General features: G+C 35.0%; 1 protein-coding gene across 3 annotated transcripts in view; it reads right to left on the reverse strand.

Moving 5' to 3' along the window:
- Positions 1-1,939: 1,939 nt before the first annotated feature.
- Positions 1,940-23,343, reverse strand: part of AP1AR (adaptor related protein complex 1 associated regulatory protein) — a 29,071-nt gene continuing 7,667 nt past the window's right edge. Inside the window, 9 exon segments of one of the 3 annotated variants that reach the window (NM_001081532.1) lie at positions 1,944-3,823; positions 6,525-6,653; positions 7,761-7,834; positions 8,521-8,579; positions 10,679-10,777; positions 11,961-12,057; positions 14,623-14,648; positions 17,217-17,243; positions 18,774-18,822. In NM_001081532.1, coding sequence (NP_001075001.1) covers positions 3,558-3,823; positions 6,525-6,653; positions 7,761-7,834; positions 8,521-8,579; positions 10,679-10,777; positions 11,961-12,057; positions 14,623-14,648; positions 17,217-17,243; positions 18,774-18,822 — 826 coding nt within the window. In that variant the 3' untranslated portion in view covers positions 1,944-3,557. 3 annotated transcript variants of the gene reach the window in all.

Genomic DNA, 23,343 nt, shown 5'->3' on the forward strand with positions numbered 1-23,343 from the left:
GGAGTGCAAATCAAAACCACAATAAGATATTACCTCACATCTGTCAGAATGGCTATTATTAAAAAGACAAGAAATAACAAGCTGAATAGATGTGTAGAAGAGGGAACACTTGTGAACTTCTGGTGGGGATGGAAATTGGTGCAGCCACTACAGAGAACAGTGTGGAAATTCCTCAAAAAATTAAAAACAGAACTACGATATGATTCAGCAGTTCTACTCTGGATACTTATCTGAAGAAAATAAAAACACTAGTTAGAAAGGATATACACACTCCAGTGCTCACTGTAGCATTACTTACAATAGCAGAGAGATGGAAGCACCCAAAGTGCCCATCAGTAGGTAAATGGATAAAGATGTGTGTGTATCACTCAACCATAAAAAAGGACAAAGTCTTTCCTTTTGCAACGACATGGATGGACCTAGAGGGTATGATGCTAAGTGAAATAAGTCAGGGAAAGACAAATACTCTGTGATTTCACTATATGTGGAATCTAAAACACAAATAATCAAACATAACAAAAACTGTCATAGAGAATAAACAACTGGTTCCCAAAGCGGGGGTGGGTAGGTAAAGGGAGTAAAGAAATAGGCAAGAGAGATTATGAGGTAAAAACTTCCAGTTGCAAAATAAATGAGTAATGGGTATGAAATACACAGTGTGGGGAAAAGTCAATAACTATGTAATAATATCTTTGTATGGTGACAGATGATAACTAGATTTACTGTGGTAATCATTCTGAAATGTATAATAGGAATACCAAATCATTATGTTATGTAACAGGAACTGACAGGGTTGTAGGCCAATTATACTTCAAAAATAATACAAAACAAAAAACAGATCAGATTTGCGATTAACAGCAGTGGAGGGGAAGGGGAGGGTGAGTTGGAAGAGGGCAGTCAAAAGTTACAAATTTTCAGTTGTAAGATAAATAAGTACTAGGGATATAATGTACAACATGATGGAGAAGGCAATGGCACCCCACTCCAGTACTCTTGCCTGGAAAATCCCATGGACGGAGGAGCCTGGTGGGCTGCCGTCCGTGGGGTCGCTGGGAGTCGGACGTGACTGAGCGACTTCACTTTCACTTTTCACTTTCCTGCATTGGAGAAGGAAATGGCAACCCACTCCAGTGTTCTTGCCTGGAGAATCCCAGGGACGGCGGAGGCTGGTGGGCTGCCGTCTATGGGGTCGCACAGAGTCGGACACGACTGAAGTGACTTAGCAGTAGCAGCAGCAGTACAACATGATAAATAAAGTAAATGCTGCTGTATGTTATATATGAAAGTTAAAACAGTAAATACTAAGCTCTCATCACAATAAAAATAACTTTTTCCTATTTAATTTTATATGTATAACACGATAAATGTTCACTAAATTCATTGTGATAATCATTTCATGAGGTACGTAGGTCAAATTATGCTGCATACCTTAAACTCATATAGTGCTCCGTGTCAATTACATCTCAATAAAACTGGAAAAAAAATCTTGTTGGTCTACCTCTGCAGTTAATGTACTGTGCATTCCTACAGCAATTATCAATCCAAGCCACTCCATGTGCCACTGGGAGTACCATACATTCACCCATAGAGGAATTTTTCAAATATGCAAATCTTATCACTGCATACTCTGGCTTACAAAAATTAGTGGCTTCCTATTATACATTAAATAAAATTCACTCTTCCTAACATCCTACCGGATATAGTAGATTCTCCAATATTTGCTGAATAAATGAATGTTATTCTAGTGTTTTCTATAAACATATAAAGCAAGAAAATTGATAAATTGATATCCTTTTCTTAGCAGTTCAAACACAAACATTTTCAACTTTAGTTCCATCCTGCTTTACTAATTCATTCCTTTTTGTCTTCAATAAAATAGCTCTGTCAGGAGTCAAAATTGTTGCATGTTTATGGTGTAAAACTAGTAATAATCAAATAATTTATTATTTTTAAATGTAAAAATGTGTTTATTCACAATCTTTGAGAAGTCACCATTCCTTCAAAAAATTCTTTATGAACAAAATGCCAAGAAAAATTACAATAGTAGCTTATGCCAAACCAAAAATATACATCTTATGTATACAAACTTTAAAAAGCATAACACAGGCAAGGTGAATATAGATTATCTTTAAAATATTTCCAATGACATAGCTACAACTTAAATTATGTTAAGAGACATAAATAACAGCATTACCTAATATATTTACATATTTAGAGTGTCATATTTATTTCTGAGATTAAAAAAAGGAGACAAAACTATAGATGTCATGGCCCAGCTGTTCAAATATTGAAAGGGCCACATGATTGTGTTTTAAAGTATGGCAAGAACTTTAAGTTAGTATTTATATCTGGACCTTCCTATATTTTTGAGAACATGCACTGTCATTGTTGCAAGAAAAAAAAAAAACTAAGGAAAAATTGAAAAAAGTTTGCTTACTAAAATCATACTCAATCCTCAGCAAAATCAAGACAAGCAATAGAGTGTGCTATATCCTTGGTCTCTTAAATTGATACATAAACTTTAGAGCAAAAAAAGTTAATTGTATATCATAAAATGCAGTTATATATTGATTTACTTAGTTCCATCCTATTACAGTACCTTGTATTACAAGGCAAAGGAAAGCTTAATGAAATCAATGAGATTCTTTCATATCAAAAAGGATTTTATTTACTTTGAAATACCCGTATTATCTTTTTTAGGTTTTCCTTTCTTAATAAACCATGCACAGAGAATATGTTCCATGTAAAATCTTTCAAGACCATTCACTGGAAATATAGAATTTTTAAAAATGACAGCTAGAAATTGAATGTATCAATTGACTAAATGCAACATTCATTTATAGTGGCACAGAAAAGGAAGTGAAAAACCTAAGTATATGTATTTTCTTAAATATCTTTTGATAGTAACTTCAAGTGTCCAAATTCTGAAAGATTATTTTAATGTATCATATCCTTTGTTCAGACTGAATGAACATTGGTATACTAGGATATGCAGTAAGTGTAGGAAGAAACTGATATTTCAGGCTTTCTTTAGGGTCATCTACTCAAATTAATTGTGCTTACTATTAGATGACATAATTTAAGTAAGTCATAGGAATAAATAATGCTGGAAAAGGGAACACTAATCTGTCTGAATCTGGCAGTCCCTCTTCATGCTCCCTTCATGTCTGCTGAGAATTAACACAAAATGCCTTAATATTTTCACAGTTAGCTACTGAAACAGGATTAAGGAAGCATTTGAAGTAAAATCAACAAAACTATTTTAAAAAGTGAAAAGCAACAAATAGTAAACAGGATTGCTAAAGAGTTAAATAAATTTCATTAGTAGCATGACAGAACCATTCAATTGTTTTGGAAAAGCAGAAGGCAGATGATGAAATTGCACTTAATTCTGAAGCAGTTCAGATACAGCCTATCATTCCTATTCCTTTCTAAAAAGCATTTACAAAACAATTTCTTACCTCCCCTCACAAAAAGGCTCAGCACAACCATTTATACATTCTAGTTGGTTTGTAACATTTGGTCATAACTGATAAACAAGATCACACAATTTTTTCCTATCGTTTTTGTTGATCTGAATCATATTGCTTTAGACCAGAATCGGACAGTTCTAATACAGGATTTACAAATCCACAATACTCGGAATTGCCATTATCATCCATTTCGGCACTAACAAAATCATTCTCCCACTCCAGCCCATTGGAATCATCAGAGGCTGATGTAGGATTACTTCCCGTCTTCTTGCAGCTATACTTAAGTGCTGCCCGGAGAATGTCTTCCTCTGTTTTGGAACGTTCTCTCATTGGAAGCATTCGATTCATTCCTATTATATGGGCAGAGTTATTAGAAATCTTAGTGAAGATTTAAAAACTTTATTAAAAGACTGAAACTATCAGGCTTGACGTGTGAATTAACTTAAAAAAACCAATCCTGGACTTCCCTGGTGGTCCAGTAAGTCCAATCTTCCTTGGTTAAGATTCTTCTTAACCAAGAATCTGCCTGCCAATGCAAGGGACACGGGTTTAATCCTTGGTCCAGAAGATCCCACATGGCACGGGGCAGTTAAGCCCGTGAGCCACAACTACTGAAGCCTGCGTGCCGAGAGCCCGTGCCCTGCAACAGGAGAAGCCACTACGATGAGAAGCTGGTGCACTGCCACAGAGTAGCTGCATCTTGAGTAAAGACCCAGTGCAGCCAAAAATAAAAATGTCCTAAAAATTAAATCAAGTTCTCAAAAATAATCAATCCTATGGAAGACTTTTTAAGGGAAATGTTAAAGTCTAATCCTATAGTGAACATTAGCACTCAACAAAGGATGGTTTCGATGTAACACTGATAAGATGAAACTTCTGAAAAACTGTAAGTAAAGCAGAATGGATGGAGGATTTCAATTGCTATTAGTCTTATATGGCCAAGTTAGTGTGTGGGCCAAACTTCTTTCCTACCTAGATGACAATTTCATTTCCCAGAGTTATAATAACTCTAATGATAATGATAACAATGTACACATTTCTAGAACTTACTAGGTTCCAGTTAACACTGTTTGCAAATGACACATAGAAGCTGATCTGGTCCTCAACCACTCTATGAAGACACACACAGCACGGTCACTACACCCCATTCTGAAGCTGAGGGAAGCAGGGCAGGAGAAGGACAGTGATTCACCCGTGGTCACACAGCTGCAGGGGCAAGAATGTGACTCCATTCGCTTGGGCTTCAAAGTCTGTGCTCTTTTGCTATTCTGACTCTAGCATAACAAAACAGAGATTTCTAGGGGAAACTGTTTCAGATCTAATTCTGAACAGAAAGAAACTGGTCAGTAAAGTGAAAGTAGCAAAAATCTTGGAAGAAAAAAACATCATTTTGGCAGAACCAAGAGAGGGAGGACAGAAAAGAGCCTTGATCTGCGTGTGTGGGATCCACACTGGGAACAGAATTAAAATCAAGGACGAGAGCGTAAGAGAATACTCCCTAGACACGTTCAGCAATTTTGTTTTCCGAGCTTAAAGAATCGAATCCTACAATAATTAAAAATATATTTAATCTATCACTGTTACGACTCCCCCCAAATCAGAGACTCAACCTAGCAAATTACATCATCTTTGTAGACATGATAAAAATGGGAGCTGGGAACTAATATAATTTTGAGGATTTGTCTTTAATTGAATAATACTATGTCTAACGGAAGCTGAATTGTACATCATAAGGTTTCTAGTGAGTTCTGTCCTCTATGAAGTCTAGTTTAATAATTCTATTATAATGACTTGAATAATAAATAACCTTGAAAGTCATGTTATCTAAAAATTTAATTAGCATACAGCGAGGATGACAGAATCAGCAATTAAAAGACCTGAAAAGTCTTTAGATCAAATTGAACAAGTTGTTAAAATAAAATTAAGTTTAAAATTTTCTAATTGGGATCTAAATAATAAGAAAAATATAGGGCTGGAGAAATGGTGTTTAGTTGAGAAGAAGACTTAATGCAATCTTTGCTAAAGTTATTCAGTTTCTCTATTGATAAAACTAAATGGCTTGTCTAAAGGATATCTAAGGTCTACTCCATCTCAAAATTCTATGAAATATTTAATGTTTATGATTTTTCTTAAAGTCCTATATTTTGCAATTGGTTCTTCCTTTTTGGATTACCTATTTCTTAAAATTGGAGAAGGAAATGGCAATCCACTCCAGTATTCTTGCCTGGAGAATCTCATGGACAGAGGAGCCTGGAGGGCTACAGTCCATGGGGTCGCAGAGTCAGACATGACTGAGCGACTAATATATTTCTTAAAAATAGAGGCTTGGGCCTTATTCAGTGAAAAAGCTTTAAAAAAATCTACATTTTAGCTACAATTTTGAGTACTTGCTATGTGTCACACTATGTGCTGGAGGTTTTACATAAATTTCATTTAATCCTCACAACATTCATGTTTTCATTTCTTCAAATACCTATAGATGCCTATTATGTGCCAAGCTTTTTTAGACCCTCAGTATATAAGTGAATAATCATTCTTTAAAGCAGCTTTATAATTCCCTTTTTATGATGAACTACAGCTTAGAGAGATTAAGAAATCTATCTTAAGTACTACAGCTAGAAAGACATACCAGTAAAATTCTAATTCACGTCTGTGTTATGGCTTTTGTACTACCAAAAACCTAACGAACTGCGTATTTATTTCAGTTTAGTCACTCCGTCGTGTCCAGCTCTTTGCGACCCCATGGACTGCAGCACACATCATTATGAAGAAAAAGTTAATTCAGTTGCTCACAATGGGGCAGTGATTCCTACTGAGTTAAGCGGTTGCGTTACAAAAATCTTAAAATGAAAAATAACATTTTCTTTCTAAATCTCAAGAAACATTAAGAATTAAGCAACTTTCTAAACAGTTCACCAACAAATGATAATCACTAATACAATAAGAGTCTAAGAAATTTTAAAGACCTTACATTCATTTCAGTTTAAGGAAAGTAAAAGACAAAGCAGATTTCTATAAATTAACACAAATTAAATAAAAATTTTCAAATACCTTCTTCATCTTCCCATTCTAGATCTAAAGATGTGCTGTCATCATTTCCACTAGTTGATTTAGTTTTGGTCATTAAATCACAACTGCTTTCTGTATTTGGTGTCAAAACTGTGGCATCTGATGAGAGCCCTAGAATATACACCAAATCCAATTAGATGCAGTGACACAATACTCCTTTACTACAACCATTTATTTTGCAATAATGATCTCTCTTCAAATAATACTACTTCGTTTAACATCGTAAGAAACAATTACTGAAATCACTACATTGGTAAGCTTCTGTTAGAAATAGTATAAATGGTTTCCCCCGCTTTCTTTTTACTTTTTTTTTTGTCATCTAGCACAGTAAATACACAAATTTAAATGAATTACAAATTTTTCAAATATGATGAACTCAATGGAAAAAGGAGGGCCAGACTCCCTACGCTGCTGCTGCTAAGTCGCTTCGGTCATGTCTGACTCTGTGCAACCCGAGACGGCAGCCCACCAGGCTCCCCTGTCCCTGGGATTCTCCAGGCAAGAACACTGGAGTGGGTTGCCATTTCCTCCTCCAATGCATGAAAGTGAAAAATGAAAGTGAAGTCGCTCAGTCGTGTCCGACTCTTAGCGACCCCATGGACTGCAAGCCCACCAGGCTCCTCCGTCCATGGGATTTTCCAGGTAAGAGTACTGGAGTGGGTTGCCATTGCCTTCTCCGAGACTCCCTATACGTAACTATAAAAATAGCCTGAGATTTTTCTTTACTCCAACTCCTTTTATTTTAAAATTTATTTTATTGAAGTATAGTTGATTTATAAGGTCATGTTAATTTCTGCTGTAAAGCAAAGTGAGTTTTATATATATATATATATATATATATATTCATATTCTTTTCTACTATGGTTTATTATAAGACATAGAATATAATTCACTGTGCATACAGGAGGGCCTTGCTGTTTCCACATTCTGTGTATAATAGTTTGAATCTGCTAGTCCCAAGCACCCACCCCATCTCTCCTCCACCCCTCCTCCCCCTTGGCAACCATAAATCTGTTCTCTATAGCTCTGAGCTTGTTTCTGTTTCTCCAACTCCTTTAAAAAACTAAAAATAAAACTGTATATTTAAGAGCTAGTTATTTGGGCAACACAAATTGAAGGGCAGGAAGGTGGAGAAAAACAGAGTCAGGATCTTCAATTATCTGTTTAAAGTGGCATAAAGTAACTTTAAAATGTACCCACATATTTTAAAAGACTTACTACTACTTCGAAAAACTTCATACTGTGACTTTATATTTCTCAAACAAGATTCAAAGTCATCTTCTGGTCCTGGACTGTAATAAAAGTGAATTTTTAAAAATATATTCATAGTCAATACAACATAATGCAGGCTAAAGTTAAATGATGTCATTTTGATTAGAAAAGGTATATCCCACACAAATTCATAATTACTTACAATCAGAATACCCTAGTCAAAACAGGTCTTTTCTTAGTGCTAGCAATAAACTGAAAATAATATTGGTTAGATTTTGGTTAGTGTTGAAGTCAAATCCAAAGCTCAGCCATAAGTCTAACTATAATTTTCACTACTGAAGCATGAACGAGGTTCTTTGGATGAGCAGGAAACACTCCTGGAAATGTGACACTGAAATTACATCTTCTAAAAAATGATCACACATAAACTTTATTTTAAGAAAAGAGCTAAGGAAAACAAAAACAAGAAAGGCATAAACAATTTATCCAAAGGTATTTCAATGTGCTATTGCATCATATTCTATACGAAAGATGTAATCACTCTTAAGAATGCAATAAAGTCAATTTAAAATAAATGATGATGATTTTCCAATATAAAGAAACAAATGTTCTCAGTATTTTACAAGACAGTATCTTCGAGAAACAACTGTTCTTTTTATGGAGCACGTACACACGAACATGTATATAAACATCCAGAGATGAAATGCTTTCTCTTTAGAAATAATATTTCCTACCACAAAGGGAAGAAGTATGTTTCATTATTTACCTTTGATATTCTCCATTGTTGGAAGCACGGCATCGCTGCACAACTCTCTGCCTTTCTTGCTTTGGAAACATAATGCGACACAAGATCACTCTACTGTAAAATTATATTTTCTAAAACTATTCATGAAGTGCCAAAACTTTAAAACTTAAACAGTTACTCTATTGAAGTCTTTTTCCTTAAATTCATCATCGTTCACTTCTATATCATCTTATTTAAGGGTAGAATTTCTCTTAATTTTTCAGTGTATAGTCCTTACATGGTCAGAATATTCATAGGGCTATTAAAAATAACTTTAAAGATATATATTGGTAACTTCCTTATTGCACCTAAGAACTTCTAATAACTGGAAAGGTGAGGAGGAAGAAAGTAATAGTTAAAACAGTATAAGAAGTCCTATTCTGGGTGAAATAAGTAGCAATAAAAGAACTAAAAGATCTGGCTGAGTTTACTCAGAAATAATAAAAACAAAGGATTTAGAAAACCTGTCAGGAGTTGTGGCTCTGACAGTTATTAGTCATGTGTCCCTGGCATGTCCTATATTTTCTGTTTCTTCGTCTGTAAATTACAGATGGCTATAGCACTGCCCTAGCAAATTCACAGGGCTATTGTGAAAATCAAATGAATTTGCATAATGTGTATCCTCTGTGTCAGTGTATGCTGTACAGACTGCATGTGTTCCCATATCTACTTATTCAAGAAGAAAAAACTCAAGAACTCAAATAGATTCTGCATATGGAATCCTTTTTAGTCTTTAAAAGCAAGCAGCAGAGAATTATAGTAGAAAGAGATGGTTAAATTAGAATCAGAAAAACATTTACTTTCTTAGTAAAAGGTAGTTAATTTTAAAACTTTTCCATTACTTAGAACTTACTAAACAAAATAAAACTCCCTCATATAATCTGATTAAACTGTTAAAACACCGAAAACAGGAGAAAGAGAGAGAGCACTTGTCACACAGAAATCACACAGAAACATGATACATGGCTTTTTAGTTTCTCTAAGTTACAATAGTTATTATGTGACATAATCCTTGTTCTGCACTTCAGTTGACACCGCAGCAGAGTTCATGTGGGCCAAAGACGGCGCAAGACACTGAGCAGAAAACTGGCTGAGCGATGCTTGAACACTGGCTCTGCCATTTATTAGCTGTAGGATCTTAAGTTGTTCAATATCTCTGTTCCTTGGTCTCATCACCTGTGGAATGGGGATTAAAAACACTATCTTTCTCCCAGGATTGTTGTGAGGACTAAATAAGGTAAAACATGTAAACTAATCCAAACAGTTCCTGCCAGGGCTCCATAAATGTCTGGTATGAAGCTTGTCTGGCATTATGAGAATGCCATATTTGAATACCACATGGTAAATTATGATAAAACTGTTGTTTTCTCTGATGATATGCCAAAGGTTTCCCAAGACCCAAATTGTCAATTTCCCAAAGACAAAAGTACAAAGATGAAAAATATAGTATTCCTATGTGGTGAAATCACTTAGCTTACTCCAATTTTAGGAAGCATGAGAAACTCTTAACAGTTCAAGAAATTGGTGGGGGGAAAAAATTCACAAGAATAAACTTAAAAATGCTGCAGAAATTGTATATAAAGGTCAGTTTTGCAGTGTTTCATTGAAGAGTATATTTGTTTTTCCAAAAGAATACTGAATTTTGGAAAAGTAAATTTCTTCTTTGGGATAAAGAAGAATTGGTATTGTTCAGTCATTAAGTGGTGTCCAACCTTCTGCAACCCCTTGGACTGTAGCCCGCCAGGCTCCTCTATCCATAGGATTTCCCAGGCAAGAATACTGGAGTGGGTTGTCATTTCTTTCTCCAGGGGATCTTCCCAACCCAGGGATTGAACCTGTGTCTCCTATACTGGCAGGTGGATTCTTTACCATGGAGCCACCTGGGAAACCCTAACAAGAATTAGCTTCTCCTAATTTAAAGCCAAACAATAGTCAATGTCAAGTATAAAATTTGATGCTATTTCTAGCTGTTAAAGACCCACTAATTTGCCTTTAAAATCCCTAAGAGTGTAGGAATAAATACATTCATTGTTAACAAGAAGCCCTTGATTCTAGGGGGAAAAACGTCCCGACTAAGATCTGTCAGAGAAAATCAGGAGAAAAGCGGCCCTAAGTATATGCTGGGGTCTCTTCCCCTCACCTCCAAGAGCTTTCGCTGCTTTGCTGCCCTGGCTGCTTCACGCTGTGCAGCGTATAAAGCTTCTTCTTCTAGTCTTAACTTCTCTTCTTGTAAGGCTAACTGTACATGAACAAAACAATAAGGATTAACGAAAATCAGAACCTGTCTAACTGCTCTAAAAATAAAATGTTTCTATTTATAAAATAAAAAGAAATTATTAAAAAAAGAATTGAGCTCTACAAAGCATAATAGAATTGAAATTTTTGTGATCTATTTCAATTTCTCTTTTTACAAAGTATTTCAAATAGTATCAAACATATTACAGAATTCTTAGAAGTTGAGTTATAAAGTAGAGCATCTTGTTTGCATAAATACAAGACTGTTTCTTTCTTTAGAATATGCGGTGATCTTCATTCTCAACCATCATTCCAATGCCTATCACCCTACTTAGTTTATTGTTTGGGCCCTTGTTAGTTCAAGGTCTTCAAAACTAAGGTCAATCATATCATTGTCTACCAAAGTGAAGTAAGCTTTCACAAAGTTCATGTCATATTGATACATGTGTCCTGAATTTTATTACTATCATTAAAAAATTAATTCCAAATTTAAGTTCCTGCCATTCATAGTAGCATACAAACTGCTTTAGTGATAATCTGTTGCAAGTCAAATCAAATTTAAAAATCAAATTCCAACACAATATTTTTCTTTAGCCTAATATTAGCATCTATTGTGTAGCTTAATGCTGTTGAAATCATTAATTGCAAATAATTTAGTATTAAACAGGTACTAAACAGACTACTTTTAAATGTATAATGGAATATGACTAATTCCATTTAGTTTAATGAATAGCAAAACTAATTATAGGCCATTTCTGTAAATATACTAAAATAGAACATTTATGATTGTTAGAAGTACTTGGTTCACTTATTAAGAGTAATTAAGTCCAAGACTAACAGAAAGATTTTAAAAAATGAACCATTTATTGTGAAACACAATCATTGTTTAATGTTAGTTTTAAACACGAAGGTTCAGGTATTTTACCACAGGGCCTAATTGTGAGTTCAGAAGATCATTTTCAGAAGGATGTATTCTCTTCACTTACTGGCAGCATATGATTGCTGATAAACCAAACTGAGCCAAATTATTATAGGTTGGAATAATTTTTAACTTTTAAATAATTTTCATCTGCGTATATCTAAATTTAGGTCCAATGACTATTCATATGCAATATATTATTTAATAACACCTTTCTCCTATAAACAGAGACATGATAAAATATATTAAGCAACATAAGACTAATCACCTCTTTTTGGATTTTCATATCAAGATCTTTCTGTTTTTCAACAATGGAATCATAATGCTTCTCTCTCAGGTCAACAATTTCTTCCTCAGTAAGAGGCCTACACAGAAAAAGAGACAGAAAATAAAAAATAAAAAAAAGTGCTGATAAGTTCAAGTTTAAATAAAACACTCACAAAATCAGTGAAATTCTGAAATTTTACTGTCAAAATGTGTTAAAGCAATTCAATGCTGATTTCTACTCTTAAGAGTAATAAAAAAGAAATCATACATTCTAATACTTTTTTTGATGTACTAATTTGGTACGTAAGTTGAAGATGACATACTATCAAGAGTATTTTTTAGCACTACAATCAACTTTAAACAAACGTGGACTCCATGTGCCTTTACTTTGGCTCTGGTTCTTTTTGACCATATCCCAAGATGTGCATCGTAAAATACAAACCTCAGTACACTATACTCTTGATATCAGCCCTCATGTCATTCTGGAATTCTTAACTCTCTTACCCACTGCCCTCCTCTTTATCCTGCTCAATCCCCCTGGCCACCTCAGGCCCTTGATCCTTCCCTTTTCTCTCTTGTTTATCTATCCTGATCATCTTCTGGCTTCACTTCACTTACAACCAACATGGATCCCATGGCAAATCTGAAGTACTTTCTTACCCACACATTCACCTTCTTGCATAACCTTCTTTGTGCCTTATTCACCCAGATTACTCATTCTCTGACTCTAGATCATTTCCAAGATTAGCTCTTCCTGCCGAGAGCTGCTAGAAAAAATCAAACATACACCTGGGCCTCTGCCCCCAGCAATAACCCTTTACTTATACGCGGCCAACTTCCTCGCATATACTATTCTAATTACTTCAAAATCTTCACATACACGCTCTTTAAGTTCCTCATGAAAACCCTTCTCTTAGAAGTCAATTGCACCCCACTATGAGACATGAGGAAACATGTCTCCAACCATCAAATCCCTCAATTTCTTGCCAGTGCTCCTCTTACCTCGGTCTATCCTCCCTTCTCTCCTCTCTTCCTCTACACAAGTCGCATTCTTAGTTTGTTCAGGGTCACCCAGCCTGCTTATACTTGATTCATTTGTCACTGGTGCTACTCCTATCCCAGCCCCACTCCAGAGAATTCTGTGGGGTGCTGCATCATCAATTAGCACTTCTCTTCTTAAGTCTACTCTTCCTATCTGTTTTCACCTCTCTTCCTTGTGAAGACGGGAAGAAAGGAAAGAAGAAAGAAGGAAAAACTTTCAATTGATCTATACCTATCTCTGGCTTCCCTGGTGGCTCAGAGGTTAAAGCGTCTGCCTGGAATGTGGGAGACCTGGGTTCGATCCCTGGGTCGGGAAGATCCCCTGGAGAAGGAAATGGCAACCCACTCCAGTATTCTTGCCTGGAGAATCCCATGGAGGGAGGGGCCTGGTAGGCTACAGTCCATGGGGTCGCAAAGAGTCGGACACGACCGAGCGACTTTCACTCACTCACATACCTATCTCTAACTACTGCTCCCTCTCTTTCCCATTTCAGCCAAAATGTCTGAAATTAAGTTTGATTGATAATACATCTGGCAGTTACTATATGTCAGGTTCTCTTTTATGTGCTTTACATATACTAATGTTAACTCTTGCAACAACCCTATAAGGTAGGTAAGATAAGGGAAATGAGACAAAGACAGATTATGTCAAAGTAAGTCATATAGTTCATGGCAAAGCTAGAATCTGAACCCAAGTAGTCTAGCTCCTTGCTCTTAACTACTGTGTTTCTCTTACCTTCTATGTTCTTACTTCCCATTCTCTCATCAAAAAATGGCAGTCTGCTTTCATTACTAGGTAATCAGTGGCTTCTATGTTGCCAAATATAATAGACAGTTTTAAGTCCTTATACTATTACTTCCATGTCCTGTGGCAATGCTGGCTATTCCCTCCCCTCCATCTGTTAGCTTTCTATGCTCTCCTGATTGCTTTTGCCCACTGCTCCTTGATTGTCTTCTGAATCCTCTTCTAGTGTCTGTCTATTCAATCCTCAAACTGCTAAACCAATGTTCTCTCTCCATGATCCAACCACCCCACCTGCTCATCTTCTCCAACCTTCAGTCAGTTCAGTTCAGTTGCTCAGTCATGTCCAACTCTTTGCGACCCCATGAATCGCAGCACGCCAGGCCTTAGGTCTTGATAATTATCATGGTTTTAACCAGCACTGTATATAGTAATGTCTCCTCCTACATTTGTTCCTCTAGCCCTAACTTCTGCTGGGCTTTTTTTTTTTTTCAGTGTTTTGAGGTATTATTTATACAAAGTGAAAAACATGATTAGTAAAACAAGTTTCAGAATGTCATTAAGGAAGGAAAAGGGGTATAAAGTTTAAAAAAATTCAAAGAAATGTACTTATCGATATTAATATAGTTTTTTAAACTAAAATATACATAAAAACTTAGGTTCAATAAGAAAGCACTTAAGCACATTAAAATCTTTAATGTTTAAAACAATCTTTTGAAATGTTATTATTTATCTCAATCTTATAGAAAGAAATAACCAAGGTCCTGAAATGTAAACTGTTCAATGCCTCAAAGCAAGCAGATGACACAGCCTGGATTTTTAGAAGCTTATTATAGTTTACATAGAAGTAGTTTGTTTAAAAAAAAACAAAACGCCTTACCTATGACTGCTTCCTGGGCTTTCTCCCTGTACAAGAATTAATTAAACAATTACACAAATTTTACTAGCTGAATTCTATTTAAGGCAAGCCAATAAAATTTTTATTTAGTCGAAATATTTTCTGCTTATCTATCTTTAACAGATTTCATTACTAAAACTCTTTTCAATAAAAAGCTTTAACATTTTACTATTTCTCAAAGGCAGAATTTACTTTAATATCTATCTTAATTAAAAAGCAACCAATTGCTGAGCATTTCCCAATTTTTTAATAACAAATATTTACTATATATCAAATGAACTTCTGGGTTCAAGATGGTACTAGACAGATACTCTCTATGCTCTGATCGTTCACAACTGATCTTCATTATTTGCAGATTCTAAAACTGCAAATTCACCAATGAGCTAAAATTTATTTGTAACATCAAAACCAATACTCGCTGCACTCTTGTGGTCGTTCATGAGCATGACCAGAGCAGCAGCAATCCAAGCTGCCTGATGTGCACATCCCCAGCTCAAGCAGAAGGCGACGCTCTGCCTCCCTGCGTCAGCACTTGCTGGGTGCCCTCTTTGCAGCCTACACAATGCCACTTTTTTGTGCTTTTTTTGGTTGCTGATTTTGCTGTTTAAAATGACCCCCATGTGTAGTGCTAAAGTGCTATCTATTGTTCCTAATCACACGAGAAGTTATGATATAGTTTATGGAGAAAATATATGTGTTTGATAAGCTACATTCAGGCATAAATTATTAAGTGCTGTGCACAGTCAGTTCAAAGTTAATGAATCAATAGTATACATTAAAAATAAGATGTCAAACAGAAACACAAAACAAGGTTATACGTTGTTCAGCTGATAAAAAGGTGATCAGAAGCTTGCAGGAAGATAATGCTGTATTTTCCCTAGGAGTAGTGTTCTAGTATTCACTAATTGAGCATTCATGACAACTTTATAGAACATAATTACCACGGATTTATGCATTTCTTACATATCTGAGCTACTCACTTCCCACAACTAAAATACATGACTAAGTAACTGCAGAAAGAAAATTCCAAATGGTCACATCAACTTAGGAAAAAGCACTACAAAGCAGGACATGACATTCAATTAAACCAAACACTATGACAGACTGGTCAGCAGACAAACTCAAACCAACAAAACGTGCCTTAGGAAAACACAAGGAATCACATTCTTTTTTAAAAAAATGTAATAAAATGTGAGGATGAATTGTATTGAAGGTTAAGAGAACTCTTACATTTAGTACTTGTCAGAAACTTTAAAAATACCATGGTAAGTGTTTGTTTAAAAAAATACACAAAATTAAAGTTACTTCTGAAAAGGGAAAGAAACTAGATTCTATGAAACATTAAAACTATTTGGGAGAAATTTTACTGGGAAAACAAAAGGTTAAAAGAGTTTCTCAAATATGTTCTATCAGATGATAATAAATATGTATTACTATTTTAAAAATGGATTTATACCCAAATTAATTTGGGAAATGCTAAATTGGACAAGTTGAAATCATTTTAACAGTTCTTTAGCAATTTCTTTAAGAGTTCTTCTCAGAACCTTTAAAATGCTAATTTATACTGAGACTAGTATCATGTACACACTATGGGAAATGCTGGGCTAAAGAATAATTTAAATTTGATGTAATATATTTTCCTCTTTCCTCAGAAAACAAAAATGATAAAGAAAGACAAAACCCGCAATGCTCTTCTATATGCATTCACTTTAGAGATGTGAGAAGCTCAAGGAAGGTTAAGTAATTTGCACAAACTCATATAATTAGTAAAGATGGAAATTAACACACAAACTAAAACTCTATAACTATACCAGTGCCTAAGAAACATATACCACATTGCACTAATTCTAAAACGTACTTTTTCTTTCCATTTTAACATTTCTGTACTTGGTATACATCTTAAAATTGATTTTTAGATGAGGTGAAATGTAAAAATAAACAAAAAGAAAACTGATAAAAAGAATGGCTAAAGTCAGAAAGTGATTGTAAAACAAACATATATAAATTCTACCCTCAGAAATTTGTGAAAACTATGGAGTTGGTGATGGACAGGAAGGCCTGGCGTGCTGCGATTCATGGAGTCGCAAGGAGTTGGACACGACTGAGCGACTGATCTGATCTGATCTGATGGGTCAAAGAATGGTTTACTCTGGATCATTGAGGAATTTAACCTACTTAGTGCCAAAATGTTAGAAATATCTTTTCTTAAAGTTCCTCAAGTTCTACAGAATATTGTAAAAACCTGTTTTAAATATATGTATATATAAACACATATATAAATGATAGATGAAACTATATATATTATATACATATGTGATATTTTACAGAGGCTGTATATACATATGTAATACATAGGCTGTGTTACATATGTTTCATCATAGAAAATTCTGAATAATTTGCTAATATAAATTAGTAAGAGAAGGAAATAAGGGACTAAAAAGTAAAACTAAGAACTAAAATGTTAAAAATTCTAAAAGAAAAGATAACATAATGAAAATGTTAAAAAATAACTGTCAGAAGTAGTGAGATGCTCTATGAGAACAAATTGGATTATCTACTACTGTGAAAATACTTACTTCATCACTTTCTACTAGATTCTCAAACTGAAACAACAAGAAAGAAAGTGTTAGGATGAATATTTGTGTAAGGTACATGTCTCACAAAAAATTTTAAGTTATTTTTTCATTTCAAAAATAATATACCTTTATTTTATAAGATAAAATATAAGTAATGTATCTCTTTATACACCATTTCATTTGATTTATTAAACAAGATAGCCAAGACAAGAATACATCATTTATGACTTTTATTAAAAAGAAAATGGAAAATTACAGCAATTTTCTACATAAATCAGAAACTTATACACCAAAACTTTCATCTGAACTAGGTGAATTATCTATTTCATGGATCTTTTAAGTCCACACTGCTAGAATTTCCTAATTCACCTGAGTTCAGAAAGAATTATTTAATATTGTAAGTCCCTCAAGAAATAGAACTAAAAGATATTCAAGAATTTCTCTTATGTTTTTATTTATTCATCTATTCATTCATATAACGATTCACTGAAAATCAAGATGGTAGTTGTTATTTCTAAATACAGTGTCTTTCTAGAGATACAAATGTAAAAACTTTGATCATAATGTGATGAATGCTATCATGTCAAAAGACCAAATGAAAGTTATCATGTTAAATTATATTATGAAAATATTTATACTTTAAATAGAAATAATATGATATGTGACTACTTGAAAGAAAAGAAAATATATTTAACTGTTAATATTTTTTTTGTTGTTTAAAGATCAGGAAACAGTGAATTCAAAATGTTTAGAAACTACAAGAATCTAAAGTGACGACTTTAAAGTGTTTAGCATTATTACTTTGAACTTATATTTTGTGCCAGTTTGTAATTTATTAAAAACAAACAAACAAACCTAATTCCTGGTTCACATGTTTCTTTATTTTATATAAAAGGCAGTTGTAGATTGGGTATAAGTTCTGCCACATATAAGTGTTGTAATGTAGTCCAATTTCTTCTCCTGTCTAAGCCTCTGATTCTCACCCATAAAGCAAGGTGACATCCACCTGTTCCACAGAATTGTGGCAAGAATGTGCAATGACACTGATAAACTATATGGTGAAGGCTGGGGCATAGTAGGGTCTGAGCAAATGGCGGATTCTGTCATTATGTTTTACGTAACAAAGAATAATCAACTCAGTGACTCTTTTTGTAGAGTTGCTTCAAATCAACTTGCTGCTTTGATTCTGTCACACCTCTACTAGGACAGGCCAATGATGTCTAGACTCACAGCCTACTAAGCCACTGTAACCGATACAAGAGTACCCTCAACCTCAGTTGTGCAGGGCAGAAAAGACAAAAACAAAACACAAAAACACTCTCTCTTAAGCAATTCTGTTAGAAGAACAGGACCTTAGTCTTCTGCAAACTTATTTTCCCCATTTACACTTCCCCCACCACTCCAATTCTTTCCTTCTTCACCAGCATGGATAATACTGAAATATCAATAGTCCATACTAAATTTAGGTCCACATCCTTCCCCCTTAATAAAAAAAAAAAAGTCCCTCTTGCCCTTCTCAAGGCACTTTTATCCAATCAGATTTACAACACTACTTACCTCTATAGTTAAGTGCTCACCTCTTGAGCATGTTCTAAAATACTTGGATCTGGGAAGAAAAACAGAATAACAACTTTAAAAATTACAATTAATGCTAAAACTGAGTTACTGTAGTTTATAATATAATAAAAATTATTTCCTCAAAAGCAACTTTAAATTCGCCAATATACAGCATCTTATATTTACAAAAAGGAAACATCGAACTTACAAAAGAATACAGATAGCCCCGATTTTTAAACGCAGTTGAAGTGTTTAGTCAACTCATAATTTTCTATTGGTCCTAACAGTTACGAAACTTGTAATTGTAAGTTAATTTATATATATTTATTACATAGAATACAATTAAATTTAAAATTTTATCTCATTATTTTTACTGTATCAAGAAAAATATCTTGTTAAAACACTGGTGTGTTAAATAATCTATAAAAGCATGTTCCCAATTTTGTTAAAGAAAATGTATAAACATATAAGATTCCACAAAACAACAAAAATCTAAAAAGATATATGCCGTTTTGCTGAGTGGTTATCTCTAGATGGTGGGATCACATGCATGCATGCATGCCAAGTTGCTCCAGTCGTGTCTCTCTGTGGCCCCATGGACTGTAGCCCACCAGGCTCCTCTGTTCATGGGATTCTCCAGCCAAGAATACTGGAGTGGGTTGCCAGGCCCTCCTCCAGGGGATCTTCCTGACCCAGGGATCGAACCCATGTCTCTTACATCTCTTGCACTGGCAGGCAGGTTCTTTACCACCAGTGCCATGTGGAAAGCCCCGGTGGGATCATATATGTTTATACAAAGCCATGCCTGCAAAAATTAGAGGAAGAAAATGAAAAACAATATACTTCATATATACATCAACCAAATAATCCATTAAATTAACTGTTCCAACTAGGGCCAAATATTGACTTTAATTTTAATTTCTCCTCACAATGTATACATATGTCAAATCACCATGATGCATACTTTATATGTCTTACAATTATGTCAATTATATCTGAATAAAGCTGAAATTTAAACATTCTAATCATTTTTTTCTGCTCCTACTAGTGAAACTCACATGCAGTCAAATAAGTGTCTCCTATGTAATACCTGCTCCAAAGATATGACCACATTCCATTAACTGTATGTCTTCTAACTATTACAGTATACAAGTTGGTACAGGTCAGAGTCCCTCAAAGTCCTTTACTACTGCAAGTGCCTGAAATTTTAAAACTTTCACTTATAATGTGGATCCTGTTATTGTTGCCTAAACTGGTGGCAGAGAACACCCGCCATCCTCCCATGGGGATCCAAACCTCACACTGTGGGTTCCTGGTGTGCCAGGATTCTGTAACAGAAAGCACCCCTTTGGGAGATGGAAAAATCCAGGAGTTAGGACAGATCAGAATACTTTTTATTATGTGTATATGTGTGCAGAGATGGCAGACAGGTTTAGTAAAAGAGAATGGTATACTACCATGACTAAATGTTTATTATCATAAAGAATAAAAAATAATTTTTCCTGTACAATCTTTATTTGCTAACAGATGCAAAGCAGTTTTATTGCCCATTAAGAGATCATCAGTAAAAACCAAAACATTTGGTATTATCATCATAATAATATTATTACCATAATAATAATCACATTATCATAATAATTCATGAAACATATGCAACGTAAATAAAGTACCCTAATATTCCAGGCATCTAGTGCTCCCATTCGTCTATCTTTCCCATTTCTCAAATAAAAACAGAAATGAGTTGAGTTTTCCAGTACCACTGGTGTTCTGGTATTATGATTTATGTTTAAAGTGCTATATGCTCTCCCTCAGCAATCATCACTCTCTTCGTTTAATGAAGAATTTGTCTCTGACTATATGGGGAATTAAAACACCATTTTCCTTCAAGTTAAGAGAAAACGTGGGTCCTCATAAGAATTTGCTCCTGCAAGTGTCAGGAACCATGTGAATCATAGAGAAATGAGTGGGGATAAAGGCACAGAGAAAGAGGGGATGTATGAATAATTATGCAATTAAAATTTGAGCCTAAACAGTTTGCACTAGAGTGGTATCATTGAGAGAAATGAATAGATTAAAGAAATATTTAGAAGATAAAAATCATCTAGTGAGGGAGATGGAATGGAAAATGCAAGATGATGAGAAGTGTCATAATCTCAATGGGAATGTAACAGAAAAGAAGCAAGCGTCAGGAATGGAGGTGCAAGAGAAAAAATAAATGTGGTAAATCCAAGACCCAAAACTTAAATGCCAGAGGGGGAAAGGAAAAAGGACAAAGTGGTGTAAAAAACTGCAAAAGCCCTCTAGAATCACAGTATCGCATAAAATAAAGCTGAGCTCTGAAATAATTGGTTAAAGTCACATCACATGTGCATCATGAATTTAGTCATAAGCCCTGGAGGGAAGGGGAAGATGACAAATAAAATGGGGAACAATCCACCATTGTATTCAAGAGCATGTATATTCAGGTGCACTAATAATGAGCTGCTGAAACAGGTTCCAAAAGCAGTAATTTAAAACAAAAGTCTGTGTTCCCTCTTTTTAAATACAGTATGCTGCTGCTGCTGCTGAGTCGCTTCAGTCGTGTCCAACTCTGTGCGACCCCATACAGCAGCCCTGCAGGCTCCCCCGTCCCTGGGATTCTCCAGGCAAGGACACTGGAGTGGGTTGCCATTTCCTTCTCCAATGCATGAAAGTGAAAAGTTAAAGTGAAGTCGCTCATTCGTGTCCTACTCTTAGCGACCCCATTGACTGCAGCCCACCAGGCTCCTCCGTCCATGGGATTTTCCAGGCAAGAGTACTGGAGTGGGGTGCCATCGCCTTCTCCTTTAAATACAGTCTAGAACTCTCCAAAGCAATCCTTGCACATTTCTTTACACACAATCATCATGTCCCCGAGAGCTTTCTCTAAGTAATGTTAAGTTTCTGTATAACCATTCTACTGTTGCTAAAGATGTGAAAGTTGACTCAAGTATGTAAAGGATATTAAAGAGGTAGAAAAGATAGGCTATCCCATTCCAAATGATCATGGCAAGTAAAAGAACCTGTAAGAGTCTGAAAGTAAAGGGGTACAAAAACGGTGATTCTTGTATGTATATCTATTTATCAGTGTTATCAAGGCAGATATCAAGACAATCATTTATTTAGGACAAAATCAGTCTCATCAAGAACTGAATGAAAATATAGTTCTTTATGCTTCTACATGTTATTTTGCAAAGCAGGCAAATACTCTTTTATATCAAAGTGACTTAAGTAAAAGATAACTTAAAAATTCTCATAAATCCTACATTCTTATAGTTCCTTTTCTTCATATTCTACTGTATAATATCTGTTAAAATAATAGTCTTTCATCTTCAGTTTGACATTATAAGTAATTAATGAAGAATCATGGTAAATTTGTTCCACAGTCTATTAAAAATTAAAAGCTCCCCAGGACTCTTCTTTTCTGGACAGAGGATTGGAAAGGTTAGAGATAGAAGCCCTGGCAAAAGCTATTACATTGATGACGATGGACAAATCATTTTTCAAGTAGTATCAAATACATCAATGCAGGTTTAACCATTCAAATCTCAAGGGATAATCCATCAACAGATTTTCCAGGTAGGAACAGCATCAACATAGGTGGTAATAATAAAGTAATAACATTTACTGTTAAATAAGTCTCTCGCTAATGAAGGCAAATTTAGGAAGAATGGATGTTCAAAAAACTTCTTGTGTTCCTTGGAAGAGAAGAGGCAAATCTTCCTGCTAAACTTTTGAAGACAGAAAACACGGATTAAAAAAAAAAGCCACTGTCCTTTAAGAGAAGCCTGACTTAGAAGAAACCAATAACCAGAAGGGACCTTAGAGGTCTTTCATTTCTTTCTCACTCATCTTCTGCAGTCTATGAGCAGCATCTGAAATTGTCAACAACCTTCTTTTAAAAACTGTTGCTGCTTAATGTGTCCATGATTTTGAACCTTCTAATTCTTCTTACTTCCCTGGATGAATGACAGACATAGCTATGTATTTATATTTAAAACATAAAAATGAGTAAAAATTGACCCACGATTCAGGAGATTTACAGTCTAATGGGACAGACACATAGGTGAACTAGCATGGTGGTCGTTAATTCACCTGTGTGTCTGTCCCATTAGACTGGAATCAAGATTGCCAGGAGAAGTATCAATAACCTCAGATACGCAGATGACACCACCCTTATAGCAGAAAGTGAAGAGGAACTAAAAAGCCTCTTGATGAAAGTGAAAGAGGAGAGTGAAAAAGTTGGCTTAAAGCTCAACATTCAGAAAACGAAGATCATGGCATCTGGTCCCATCACTTCATGGGAAATAGATGGGGAAACAGTGGAAACAGCGTCAGACTTTATTTTTTGGGCTCCAAGATCACTGCAGATGGTGACTGCAGCCATGAAATTAAAAGACGCTTACTCCTTGGAAGAAAAGTTATGACCAAACTAGATAGCATATTAAAAAGCAGAGACATTACTTTGCCAACAAAGGTCCGTCTAGTCAAGGCTATGGTTTTTCCAGTGGTCATGTATGGATGTGAGAGTTGGACTGTGAAGAAAGCTGAG

This window comes from Bos taurus, chromosome 6 (genome assembly GCF_002263795.3).
Source record: "Bos taurus isolate L1 Dominette 01449 registration number 42190680 breed Hereford chromosome 6, ARS-UCD2.0, whole genome shotgun sequence".
NCBI classification, from domain to species: Eukaryota; Metazoa; Chordata; class Mammalia; order Artiodactyla; family Bovidae; genus Bos; species Bos taurus.